At 48.6% G+C, this 14,014-nt stretch overlaps 1 protein-coding gene and 1 pseudogene across 5 annotated transcripts in view; one reads left to right on the forward strand and one right to left on the reverse strand.

Moving 5' to 3' along the window:
- STIM1 (stromal interaction molecule 1) overlaps positions 1 to 12,011 on the reverse strand; it is a 225,412-nt gene extending 213,401 nt beyond the window's left edge. For 2 of the 5 annotated variants that reach the window (XM_062196608.1, XM_062196606.1), the window contains exon 1: positions 11,300 to 12,008. In XM_062196608.1, the coding sequence (XP_062052592.1) occupies positions 11,300 to 11,434 (135 nt within the window). In that variant the 5' untranslated portion in view covers positions 11,435 to 12,008. Of the gene's footprint in view, positions 1 to 11,299 lie in introns of all 5 variants that reach the window. The other 3 variants (XM_062196609.1, XM_062196607.1, XM_062196610.1) reach the window with 2 other exon arrangements.
- LOC133764855 (mitochondrial import inner membrane translocase subunit TIM14-like) lies at positions 6,801 to 7,627 on the forward strand (annotated as a pseudogene).
- Positions 12,012 to 14,014: the final 2,003 nt, after the last annotated feature.

The following is a 14,014-nucleotide window of genomic DNA, read 5'->3' on the forward strand; positions in this document are numbered from 1 at the left end:
TGGAAGACTTTTCTGTCTCTCCCTCTCTCTGTCTGTAATTCTACCTCTCAAATAAATAAATCTTTAAAAAAAAAAAAAAAAAGTTCGTTTGTTATTGGGCCTGAAGAGCAGAGAAAGATGGGCCAGTTCAAAACAATGAAATCAGGTATGCATCACAAGGCACACACCAAAAGGATATAAAAAGACCACAAAAGACTCTAAGAGGTAAACAAAGGACATCAAGGGAAAGCTAAAAGACCACAGCACCTGGAAGCCAGTGTCCCCAAGAACACCAGAGTGAAGTCAGAGGCATCCTTTAAGATGGCCCCCAATGATCCTTGCCCTCCTGGTACCCACACCATTGTGTAATCCCCTCACCTTGAGTACAGACTGGACTTACTGACTTGCTTCTAACAGAGAATATGGAAGGAGTGATGTCATATTAACTCCAAGATCAGATGATGAAAGACTGTTGCCCATCATGGGCACTTTTTCTTGGGTCACTTGTTCTGGCAGAAGCCAGCTGTCATGTCATGAGGCAGCACACCAGAGAGGCCCATGTGGCATGGGACCAAAGCCTGCCAACAGTCATGTAAATTAGCCAGAAAGCAAATAATCTCCCCCATTGAACCTTCAGTCCCAGTCAACTGCTTGACTGCAACCTTACAAGAGACCTTGAGCCTGATGTACTATGCTAAGCTGCACCCAGATTCCTGACCCACAGAAACTGAGAGATAATAACTGCTTGCTGAGTTAATTAAGTTTGGGCATAATTTGTTATGCACTAATAAATAACCAATATAGATGGGGGCCAGGCCCATCTGCTCAACCATTTCAAGACTGCAGGTGTGTCTAGAGAAGTGGTTATACCCAGAAAAAAGGAAGGGAGCATGTGTTGGAAATAAGATCAAATACCAGCATCCATTCTTTTTTTTTTTTTTTTTTTAATTTGACAGGTAGAGTTATAGACAGACAGAGAGAGAGAGACAGAGAGAAAGGTCTTCCTTTCATTAGTTCACTCCCCAAATGGCCGCCACGGCCAGAGCTACACCTATCCAAAGCCAGGAGCCAGGTGCTTCTTCTTGGTCTCCCATGCAGGTGCAGGAGCCCAAGCACTTGAGCCATCCTCCACTGCCCTCCCGGGCCACAGCAGAGAGCTGAACTGGAAGAGGAGCAACTGGGACTAGAACCCGGCGCCCATATGGGATGCTGGTGCCACAGGCAGAGGATTAACCAAGTGAGCCATGGCGCCGGCCCCAGCATCCATTCTTTATTAATAGTTTCCCCATGGCCTATAGTAATCCTCCCCCTAGTAGGCTTAGACTAGGCCACATCTAGTCTGTACATGTTGGATGGGGGTATAGCTGAAATAAGGCAATGGAACTACAGCAAAATCAAAGTCTAGGGGCCAGTGCTGTGGTGCAGTGGGTAAAGCTGTCGTTTGCAGTGCAGGCATACAATATGGGTGCCAGTTCGAATCCTGGCTGCTCCACTTCAAATCCAGCTCTCTGCTATGCCCTAGGAAAGCAGTAGAAGATGCCCCAAGAGCTTGGACCCCTGCACCCATGTGGGAGACCCAGAAGAAGCTCCTGGCTCCTGGCTTCAGATTGGCACAGCTCCGGCCATTGTGGCCATCTGGGGAGTGAACCAGTAGATGAAAGACCTCTCTCTCTGCTTCTCCTTCTCTATGTAACTCTGACTTTCAAATAAATAAATAAATCTTAAAAAAAAAATCAAAGTCTAAGAGGACTCAATTACTCCTAATTATACAGCATTTTACAGTTCATAAAGCCCTTTTCATCTGTTATCTCATTTTATCCTCATCATAGAGCCATTCATTAAGACTATTGCATTTCTACAAATGAAAAAAAGTAAGGCTAAAAGAGATGAGGTGACCTACCCTCCACTAGATTCACACTAGTAAGGAAAGGAGCTAGAATTCTAGACCTCCTCTGTGGGGCCAGCACTGTGGCATAGCAGGCTAAGCCACCACCTACAATGCCAGAATCCCATACGGGCAATAGTTTCAGTCTTGGCTGCTCCACTTCTTTTTGTTTTTTTTTTTTTTTTCCAAAGATTTATTTTATTTATTTGAAAGACAGTTACAGAAAGAGGCAGAGCCAGAGAGAGAGAGAGCTCCTCCATCCACTGGTTCACTCCCCAAATGACCACAATAGCCAGAGCTGAGCCAATCCAAAGCCAGGAGCCGGGAGCTTCCTCCGGGCCTCCCACATGGGAGCAGGGGCCCAAGGACTTGAGCCATACTCCACTGCTTTCCCAGGGCATAAACCAGCAGATGAAAGACCTTTCTCTCTGTCTCTCCCTCTCTCTATGACTCTACCACTCAAATAAATAAATCTTTAAAAAAAACTAAGAAATTCTAAAAAAGTGCTTCTAAGTGAAGCTTCTTTCTTCTTTATTTTTTTAAAGATTCATTTATTTATTTGAAAGTCAGCTACAGAAAGAGAGGGAGGGAGGGAGAGGGAGAGAGAGAGAGAGAGAGAGAGAGAGAGAGAGAGAGATCAATCTTCTATCCACTGGCTCACTCCCCAAATGGCCACAATTACTAAGGCTGAGCCAGGCCGAAGCCAGGAAATAGGAGCTTCTTCCAGGTCTCCCACATGAGTAGCAGGGGCCCAGGCACTTGGGCCATTAGCAGGAGGCTGGATCAGAAGTAGAAAAGCCAGGACACAAACCAGCACCCATATGGGATGATAGCATTCCAGGCAATGGCTTTATCCACTATACCACAATGCCCACCCTGAAGCTTATTTCTTTAACTTTACCTAAAGCTTTCCAAAGGGGGAAAAAAAAAAAAAAAAAAAAACTTTTAACATTCATGGGGGCCAGCACCATGGTGCCTGGATAAAGCCACAGTCTGCAGTGCTGGAATCCCATGTGGGCGCTGGTTCAAGTCCAGGCTGCTCTACTTCCAATCCACTCCCTGGAAAAGCAGTGGAAGATGCCTTGAGTGCTCAAACCCCTGCACCCACATGGGAGACCCAGAAGAAGCTCCTAGCTCCTGGCTTCAGATTGGCCCAGCTCTGGCCAGAGTGAACGGATGGAAGACCTCTCTCTCTCTCTCTCTCTCTCTCTCTCTACCTCTGCCTTTCAAATAAATAAATAAATCTTTAAAAAAAAATTTTTTCAGGGGCCAGCACCGTGGCTCACTTGGTTAATCCTCCGCCTGCAAAACCGGCATCCCATATGGGCGCTGGGTTCTGGTCCTGGTTGCTCCTCTTTCAGTCCAGCTCTCTGCTGTGGGCCGGCTGGGAGTACAGTGGAGGATGGCCCAAGTGCTCGGGCGCCTGCACCCACATGGGAGACCGGGAGGAAGCACCTGGCTCCTGGCTTCAGATCGGCATAGCTCTGGCCATGGTGGCCATTTGGGGGGTGAACCAATGGAAGGAAGACCTTTCTCTCTGTCTCTCTCTCTCTCTCACTGTCTAACTCTGTCGATAAAAAAAAAAAAAAAAAAAAAAAATCAGTCAGGTACCCAGCAAACTACAGTACAATTAGAACCAGATAATAAATCCTCTTCATTTCAGGTTTAAAAACTGTAAAGCATATGAAGGCTACTACATGCGCAGCCTTGTGCTAGGAGCTGGAGTAAAGAGTTGAGTATTTGCCGTCCTAATCCAGTAGGGTTTATGGTACACACAATAAGGAAGGGAGGCACATAAACAGGCAACTCCGATAGTGCATATGGTGTTAACACCATAACCCCTATTAAGCTCCAGAGTACCACAACTTTGTTATGGGTGACCAGACTATTCAAATACCTTTGTTAACACAGCTATGGTCAGACCACTAAGGCCATAGTGCCAGATCAATGACATGTTCTCTCTCTTTGGGACACATCTACAGGTATAGAAATAGCGTGGACTTAGTACACAGACCCCCAAAGTTATAGTTCTTACTCTGCCAATTTTTAGCTATGTGACCTAGAGCAGAAAATTCTCAGCTATAAATTTTTTATCTTTTGTAAATGGGCAAAGTAAGGAAAAAAATAAGAGAATTAAAAAGGATAAAGAGATCTGAACTTAGACGAAACAATAATAAAAGGGTCCTTGGTGAGCAGCAACACTTTCAAGGACTGAGGGAAGGCCTGGAATGGGAACCAAGACATAGGGGACAGATTGAAAGGAAGAGAGAAAACAGAACCCATTCAAGGAGGCCCTGATTCCAGCTCTTCCAAAAATCTTTAACAGAAGTTAGGCTGGGCACAACAAAAACAGATAAAGGACACCCTCTCCTCCCTCCCTCTGCAAAGATCTTACATTTGTGAGAGAACAAACATTGATACAATGTATATGTGTTCCACTAGAAACTTACACAAAGTGTCCTGGAGGTAATAAAGAAAGCCCTGTATTGTTATTATTTTACTTCTTAAATTGTGTTGGGGTGCATGGGAAGTCAATGCATTATTCTTTATACTTCGTTGTATATCTTCCTATTTCATGATTATTTTTTTATCAGCAAAGCCCTGGTGAAGGCCCAGTTTGGTATCTTTTTCTCTCCCTAAAAGCCTGACAGCCAGAGCTACTGGGTTTCCTGAAGATCATTTCCCACAGAGGAAAATGTACCACAGCAAGCTCACTCAGAGATGTATCGCAAAAGCCACACAGCAGGAAACCAAAAGGGCCCCTTGGAGACCCTTTTGGGTCTTCTTATTCACTTTCCTGAATAAGAATGCCTCCCTTCTTTGCCAAAGAACAGGAGTGTTTATGAAGCCCCCCCCCCCCCCATACCTATGAGGCCTCTGGGTAGACTTCAAATAGCCTGTGAATTTAGATAGAAAAAAAGTTATACTTTCATTTTCAATATTCTCTTGCTGAAAGTTAGCAACTCTTTCAATTATATATGTAGACAACCAACCACAAAAGTAGTAGCAGTACTTGTGATTTTGTCACCAACAGAAATCATACTTTTATATCAATTACAATGGTTTTTTAATGATTTATTTATTTATTTATTTATTTAAGAGGTAGAGCTACAGACAGAGAGAGACTGAGACAGAGAGAAAGGTCTTCCATCCGCTGGCTCACTCCTCAAATGGTCACAATGGTCAGAGCTGAGCCAATCTGAAGCCAGGAGCCAGTAGCTTCTTCTGGGTCTCCAATGTGGGTGCAGGGGCCCAACCACTCAGGCCATCTTCTACTGCTTTCCCAGACCATAGCAGAGAGCTGGATCAGAAGAGGAGCAGCCGGTACTTGAACCAGTGCCCATATGAGGTGCCAGTGCCACAGATTACCTGCTATACCACAGCGCCAGCTCCAATTACACTGTTATAGATATCTCAAAATATTATTTATATTTAGCATGACTTCAAAATTATAGTGATTATTAAAACCACTGCTACATCATACATGATTGCAAGCTTCCTTTTACAGATGCTGATGTGAGGCGCCTGGCCAATAGTGAAGCATCTTGCCTACTTAACATCCAGTCAAGAGTGAGACCTCAGATGCTCACACTAGTAACCTGATACCCATAATGCTCCCTTTTCTCCAGTCTCCCTCAGATTCTGATTCTCTTCTGCCTCAATGCAACTTCTTTCCAGGAAGCCCATCCCAGCTACCTTGGCTTACTCCAACACACACAGATCACTCTTTAAATAAAAAAATAATAATAATAAATTATTTTAAAAAAACTGATTTATTTGGAAGTCAGAGTTACACAGGGAAAGGAAAAGACAGAGAGACAGAAAGAGAATCTTCCATCACTGGTTCACTCCCCAGGTGGCTGCAATGGCTGGGTATGGGCTAGGCTGAAGCCAGGAGCCAGGGGCTTCTTCCAGGTCTCCCACATGGGTGACAGGGGCTCAAACATTTGGGCCATCTTCTGCTGCTTTTCCCAGGGCCTTAATCAGGACCTGGACTGGAAGTAGAGCAGCCAGGACTCAAATCAGCACCCAGACGTCACAGGTAGTGGCTTAACCCACTACACCATAATGCCAGCCACACAGATCACTCTTAGGTTACAGAATCTATACTGCCTGATTTTTCACATCAACTAGACTTATGCACTATATTGTAATTAACATTCCCTAAAAATATGAGAGAACTTCGAGAAGTTTGTGGAAAACAGAATTAAAAGACAAATTTGTTTTTGTGCAAAAAAAATTTTTTTTTAACTTATTTGAGAGGCAGAGAGACATGCACACTGACAAATAGAGATCTTCCTTCCACTAGCTCACTCCCAAATGCTTAAACAGCTGGAACTGAGCCAGAGACAAAGCTAGGAGCCAGGAATTCAATCCAGATCTCCCACATGGGTGACAAGAACCCAATTACTTGAGCCATTACCACTACCTCCCAGAGTCCACATTAGCAGGAAGTTGCAGTCAACAGCTAGGCCAGATACCAACCCAGGATGTGGAACCCAGGCATCCTAACTGGTATCTTAACATCCAGGCCAAAAGCCCTCCATGTGCAAAAAAAAAAAAAAAAAAAAAAGGTTTGAAATCCATGTACAGTTTTTTTCACATTTTCCACAAACTTTCTGAAGTCTCCATGAATATGGTCCTACTAGACTTAGACTTCTTTAGTAGTCTTAAATCCCCTTCATGGTGCAAAGCAAGTAGTAAACATTCATTATTCTGTCTTGTAAATTGAGTAACTGATTAAGTCAGGGTCCCTTACTCAAATGGTCTTGTCTAGTTTTACCAATAACCTACTGTGAAACCTCTATTTAACGCCTCTCTAGTATAAAAATAAGTTTCTTTGTCTGTAAAAATAAGTAGGTTGGGCTAACTACTATTTCCATTTCTTCACTTTTGAATTAGGCAGCCACTTCTCATCTCCCCAAGATCTGAGATAATGTATGGAGGAAACTGTAAAGCCTCCCCCAGCTCTCCCAGGCAGCTGGGTTAGTCACTTGCTCCCCTGGGCTTCCCACAGCTTTTTGTATGTATATGTAATACCTCTATTTCAGCATCTATCACAGAATCTGGAAGGCGTATACAGTTTAGTGGCTGAGGTAGAAGAATTAGACTGCCTTAATCCAAACACTGGCTCTCCTTACTATCTGTGTAATTTCAGGCAAGTTGTTAACATCTCTGTGACTTAATTTCCCTGCCTATAAGGGTGATAATAATACCTACTACACAAGAAGGTTTTAAGAATTAAATGAAACAAAATGGTTAGAATAGTTCCTGCCATATAGTATACACTAATTGTTGCCACAGGGCACCAGCACTTGAGCTATTTGGTAGCTCTTCACTTTCCGGTAAAGGTGTCCTGTCCCTATCCCCGGCCTCTGGACTGGGATGTACCACATTCTGGGTAAAGGCAAGGGAGCTGAGCCCAAGCCAATGCAGTGGCAGCAGTTGGACTGACCATTGCTACTGCAGGATTTGCAGGCTGTTATGTGTTGCAAGCCACAAAGCACATGGAGCCTCAAGTAAAACAAGTTTTTCAAATCTACCTAAACCTGCCTTCAGTGATGGCTATTATAGAAGTGAATTTGAACATAAAGTGACAAAATGAGAAGTAGCATTAATACTAAGTGTAAGCCCTACTGCCAATAAAGGAGAAATAAGAGATATGCAACTACGAATGATGCTCTTAAATCACCCAAAGGAGGATCTCCTTATATAGCAGTCAAAATCAATGAAGCTAAAGATTTACTAGAAGGTCAAGCTAAAAAAAGAATTTTTAAAGGATTTATTTATTTTTATCTGAAAGAGTTACAGAGAGAGGGAGAGACAGAGGCAGAGCAAGAGAGAGATCTTCCATTCGTTGGTTCACTCCCCAAATGGCTGCCAACAGCCGGAGCAGAGCCAAGTTGAAGTTGGAAGCCAGGAGCTCTTCAGGGTCTCCCACGTGGATGCAGGGGCCCAAACATTTGGACCATTCTCTCCTGCTTTCCCAGGCACATTAGCAGAGAGCTGGATCAGAAGTGGAACAGCCAGGACTCAAACCAGTGCTCAATCTGTACCCATAGAGGATGCTGGCATCACAGGCAAGAGCTTAACCTGCTGCACCATGATTCCAGACCCAACACATGAATTTTCTGTTCATGTTAGCATGTGTATATCAGCACCAATTTTTTATAATAAAATACCTCAGAGCCACAATTTTTTAAAAGCCCATTGTTATTATTACTATTAATTAGTATTACTGTGTTAATCTGCCCTATTAGACATGAGGTTACAACCTTAACTAGCTCTCTGTTCCCCTCTCATTCTCTGTCACAGCACCTTGTCTGTGTTTTCTTTCATGGCACTTGCCAGAAGGTAATATATTTGTTTGCTTATTTTCTGTCTCCCCAGTGAGACTTTAACTTCCATTAAGGGAGTTCTCTAATCTCCACAGGAAGCATACATAGTACCTGACCCAGAGCAGGCACTCAAATGCTTGTTGAATAAATAGCACATGAGCTACCACTACTCAGGGTTTGCTGAATCAATTAACCTAGCTAAGGTTGATTGTGAAAACTGAGGCCTCAGAGCAGATGTTGTCCTGGCTGCCCCAGGATTAGCGTGTCCCTCATCCCAGTCCCCAGTATTAGCTTCAGCCAAACCCCACCCACCTGCTCTTGGCCCCAGCCCAGTTCCGGGAGCCACCCTCAGCTAAAATTAGCATAGCTACCAAGATGGCCAGGCCATTTATAGCCCTGGAGGCAGCAGCAACTAACTGGGTGGTCAGGAAGGGCCCTAGCCTGCCACTCCATCAGGGGTTGACTGAAAATCAGTCTGTACTCTATACACTACGTGTCTGTCCTCGGAGGCACTACTTCAGCTACAGTTCCTGATTGCAGACCCAATATCTCCAACACCGGCAGCCACAACTCCAGACTCCACGGAGGTCCCTCACACTTTCTACAGAAAGCTTTCTGAGTTTCTGGAGGCAAGGAGCCTAGCACCTAAGGGAGGCCCCAAGCATCAGTTTCAGGTCAGCTTCAGAAATGCAGGCCCTCCAATGGCACAGATCTTTACTAAGAAAGCAACTTGGCATGGCTGAGTGTGCAGGTATTAAAGAGTCGAAAGGCGAGGGGAATGGCCTCTCCACTGCCTACGGAGAGAGCCTCCTAGCACGGCACCTGCCTTCACTGCAAGGTCAGGCTTTTAGTCGTGTTCGGCAGGTGCGTGGGAAAGCCATAAACATGTTCATTAAATCTTGCTTCGAATCAAATCTTTTAATGCGCTAGAAAGAGACAGATGGGTCTTTACACGAGAAAGAGAAGAAGTCAAAACCTCTGCACTCCTGCAAAAGACTCCAGAGGGGAAAAAGGCAGCCGTTCTCTTGGCTCTCAGCTCCAGAGTCGGCCGGGCCTGCCTAATCACCAGGAGGGAAAGCAGCGTTCTGTGGGCCCCACCTGCCCTCCTTTAATGGGACCTGCGAAGATGGAAGGCGGCCGGCAGTCAGCCATCAGAAGGCTGAGCACAGGAGCGGGTTTCCTCACCATAAAAGCAGGGACAATACCACCTGTACTACCTTCTAATGGAGCTATTGTGCACCTTCGCAGGACAAACAGCTCTGTAGTTGTACAATATAAACTGTGGAGACATACAAATGACGAGCCATGTTGAATCGCATTATAAAAGTAACACCATTAAGAATAAAAGAAGTGAAACGTCTCCTGAGTCCTAGGGATACAGAGGTACCGGAAAGGCTGCTCGAGTTCCTGGTTGCACTGAAAGTTTCTCTCCAAAGCCTTTTTGCAGAGGCCAGTCTATCAGCCACCTCTTTGCAAAAACAAATCCGTATGAGTCAGAGAAAAAGTCCCAGACTCAAGGAGACAACCTGCCAGAACAATAATACTGGGACCCCCCAAGTTCTCCCAAACCATACCCATTCACAGTACTCAGGGTCTGTTTCTCTGTGAGACTTGCCTTATCGGAATTCACTGTAACAACAGAAACCTGTTTATGAGTAGAGGAGGAAAAGACCAAAAGAGAGGCCTCATCAGCATAGCCAGGCATTGAAATACTTGTGTGCTGGATGGAGCTTGGTCTCCTTAAGCTCAAGGATGGTCCTGAAAAAAGCTGGAATACCTTTTATCTTAGGTATAAGCGTGCATGCAAACACACACACACACACACACACATCCTGATGGCCTAAAATTTAAAACCTCATGCCTTTGGCTTGTGTCTGAAATATAGAACATGTTGCCCCCAAATATTCATTTTATGTTACTCATATTTTAGAATAAAAAAATCAATTATCAATAAGACTATCCCTGGAGCAGCAGAGATGCCCCTGAGGCACACTTCACAATTCAAATAGTCTTTCTATTCATGGGAACCAAGCTTTGAACTGGGCTTCAGGGGCTCAGGAGACTACCCTTAGAGAGACAGGATTAATATGCTAAAAGAACCTATCTTTAAAACAACAGCCCTGGTACCATTCTGAATTCATTTGGAAACCAGCCCTTGGAGCAAGTAGAATCACACCCAGGCCAGGCAAGGAACTTATACTTGACCTGTATTTCCTTTTCCTACTTGTCTCGTCAGGAACCCACTGAGCCCTCCCCTTCTTTGACTTTACCTATCCTCAGAAACAGCTCAGCTATAAACTCCCCCCACCCCTGCAGACCACAGCTTTGGCCAGATCATTATTAGGATCCAAGGTGAGAGAAATGGGAAAAGAGAACTGATCTCTCCTTCTAAGCCTTACATAAAACAACAGGATTTTAAAAAGTGTAACTTTCTACTGTTGCCTGAGAAGATCGCCCCAGAGCACTGGAAAAACCAGGACAGATCAAAAATAACATGGAATCCCTAACATCATCAGTCAGAAGAAATAGGTCAACAAGTGGTCCCAGGAATTATATCATGCCTATGTCAAGAACAGACCATTTAATTCCCTAGTGGTAAATAGGATTCCATCTAAGGAACTGCCTTGATATCTCAGATGGGCACAGCCGAGAGACAGATTCCTAAGGGGAGGGAGGGACTAGGGTTCCCACGGTTGTAGGAACAGAGGGCACACCTGAACACCAGGCTGTCAGGCAACAGAGGTGGCCAGCCCTAACTTTCCCTGCCTAACCCAAGTGGACTGCACGCGGCTGAAACTCGCTAACAGCAGAAGTCTTTTCATCTGGCCAGGACATTCTTCCAGACAAGTAGTCCTGAGATGGGGCCTCGCTTGCCTTGCTGCCCTAAAAGGTCAAAGTGCCCCCAAAGACATCTTAAGGAGTGAGGGGAGTTGTGCAGGGGAGATAGTGACATTGGCCAAGACTCCGGAACATAAACAACTTCTCGGCCTGCTGGGAACAGGCAGGGTCATGTGCAGATCCTCCACCAGTTTCACATGCACAAATCAAGATTTCAACTCGCCCACTTCAGGCCACCCGGTGGTCAGGCCAGCCTTACCTGCGGCAGTGGACTCCTCAGAAGTGGCCCCCGAGCCGGCTCCTGCCGCTCTCTCGCTGTGGCTCTGGCTGAGGCTCTGGCCCTGATGCACGAGGAACCCCCAGAGGAGCCAGAGGGCAAGACGGGCGCACACATCCATGGCTCTAGGTCTCAGTCAACATGCGCCTAATGTAGACACCTTGGGATCCCAGAGGCAGAGCCGGGAGTCTGGGAGTCCGGGAGGGCAGCCGATCCCCAGGCAAGATGCCCTCGCGGCGTCGCAGCTGTCCGGCCACCTGCGGGCCTGCCTCCTCCGGCAGCCAAAGGTCAAGGGCTCCAAGTTTGGAGAGAAGGGCCGGCGTCTTGGGGACAACCGTGGGTCCGCGGAGGCTGCGACGGCCTGAGCGCTGGCCGCTTCCGGAGAGTTTGGGCAGGGTGGCTGCGGGGCCGCTGTCAGATCCGCAGCCTGCTACACCCCTGCAGGAGGGGGCGGGCGGGATCTCCCACGGTTACAGGAGTCGGGGGAGGGAGAGGAGAGAAGGGAGGAAGAGAACAAGGGGGCACCTGACCTCGCCCCGCCGAGGAGCGGCGAGCAGAAGCTCGCGGAGGGCGTGCGACTCTCAGGCCCCCGCGGACGCGAGCGTCTCCAGGATCCTAAGGCCTCCTAGGCCGAGGTCAGCGCACGCGTCCGGCGCGGTGCCCAGGCTGCTGGCTGTGCCGTGGTCCAGAAGGCGGACGCGCACGGGCCAGGCCCGGGACAGCGGCTCCCGGCGGGCGGGCGGCGCGGGGCGGGCGGGCGGCGCGGGGCGGGCGGGGGCGTGCTCTCCCGCGGGCCCGCCCCACGCCGCCCGGCCCCCAGCGAAGCCCGGGCCCGCCCCAGAGCCCGGGCTTATCCCGGAATAACCTGTTGGGGACGGCTGTCCGGAGCCCCCCGTCTCCGGCGGGCTCTCCGGGCGCCCCCAGCCCGCGCTGGTCTTCGCCAGGACGCCCCTCCTGCGCCAAGGATCAGGCCCGGGCCTCTCGTTCGCCCCCCAGAGTGTCCCGCGCACCCACCCGCGGGCTGGCGGGCCCCTGACACGCAGTTGCTCAGGTAACCCAGGCCTGCGGCGGCCGCGACAACAGCAGGTGCCCTGCCCTGCTCTGATCCCCCTGGCCGCGGAGCTGCTCTGAAAAAAAAAAAAAAAAAAACCGGCCTGGACAGAGGCCCCCGGCACAACGACAGCCTCCGGAGGCAAACAACGGCCCAACCGGGTCGGCTCCGGGGGGAAGCTCCCAGCCCCCCGTCCCCCCCACGCCCGGTGCTTTTTCCTGACTCCGCCCTCCCGCCGCGCCTCACAACCAATCGGCTGAGGAGCTCGCGCGCTTCGTCGCCCGTGCGCAGCGGCCCCTGGTGGGCACATCTGGGAACTGCAGACAGGAGTCGCTCCTGGGAGGCCCTGCCTCTTTGCGGACGGTTGGGGAGCCAAGTGAGGATCCGCCCTTGGGGCGAGGCCCACTGGGGCCTGCGCGTGTTTTCAAAGGAAATGGTGCCAGAAAGCAAAATGAAATGTGCACTCTAGGTAGAATTTCTCTGCAATCCCTTCTTAAGTCTGAGCCGAAGGCCGCTATCTGCCTTCCTGGTCCTCCGGTCACGGCCGCCCCAGGCTGACTCATAGTGCATTTTGCTACCTGCCGCTCAGCTCTCCTTCCCCTGAGATTTCTGCAGGTTGAACCTGTGACTGGTTCCTCTCTGCATCTCGCTCTCGAGGGAGGGGTCAGCGCCTTGAGTAGGAACACCCCACTAAAAGAGAGCGCCGCCCGAGCTCCTGCCACAAAGCCTGCACTTCCTGTTCTCTTCTCCAGCACGCTGTCAGCAATCTTGAGTGAAACCTCCTGGGTGCCCTACCCTGTCCTTGGCACCAGAGACGGGGGACCTGTTCTGAACAAGCCCTTTGAAGACCGGGAACGCGGATTTGCCCAACAGCTGCCTGGCTTAAGGGTTAGCCTGTTGATATAAAAATACACGTCTAACGTCATCTACTACCGCTCTCCCCCTGCGTTAAGCTCCCCTCAAACTGACCTTCCTAAAGTTCCTCAAACACACCAAACCCTAAGCCACCTCGAAGCCTGTGTATCTGCTATAGCTTCTGCCAGAAACCCTCTTCCTGGTCCCCAGCTCCTCACACTTCCAGAGCCAGCCCTTACCAATTCCTACTCTGACCCCGCCTCAGAATCAGCCTATAGCCAGAGCTACACCATACAGATTCCTCCCTCTGCCCCTGCCCCGATATCCTGTGAGCCTGAACTTTCAGAGATCAGAGACTGTGCCTTATTAACTGCCCCTTTGGAGGGGCTCGCTAAAAAGCTGTTTAAGGCCGGCGCCGTGGCTCAACAGGCTAATCCTCCGCCTTGCGGCGCCGGCACACCGGGTTCTAGTCCCGGTCGGGGCACCGATCCTGTCCCGGTTGCCCCTCTTCCAGGCCAGCTCTCTGCTGTGGCCAGGGAGTGCAGTGGAGGATGGCCCAAGTGTTTGGGCCCTGCACCCCATGGGAGACCAGGAGAAGCACCTGGCTCCTGCCAACGGATCAGCGCGGTGCGCCAGCCGCAGCGCGCTACCGCGGCGGCCATTGGAGGGTGAACCAACGGCAAAAGGAAGACCTTTCTCTCTGTCTCTCTCTCACTGTCCACTCTGCCTGTCAAAAAAAAAAAAAAAAAAAAAAGCTGTTTAACATTAAGTGAATTCATTTGATTGTTAAA

This window comes from Lepus europaeus, chromosome 7, assembly GCF_033115175.1.
Source record: "Lepus europaeus isolate LE1 chromosome 7, mLepTim1.pri, whole genome shotgun sequence".
NCBI classification, from domain to species: Eukaryota; Metazoa; Chordata; class Mammalia; order Lagomorpha; family Leporidae; genus Lepus; species Lepus europaeus.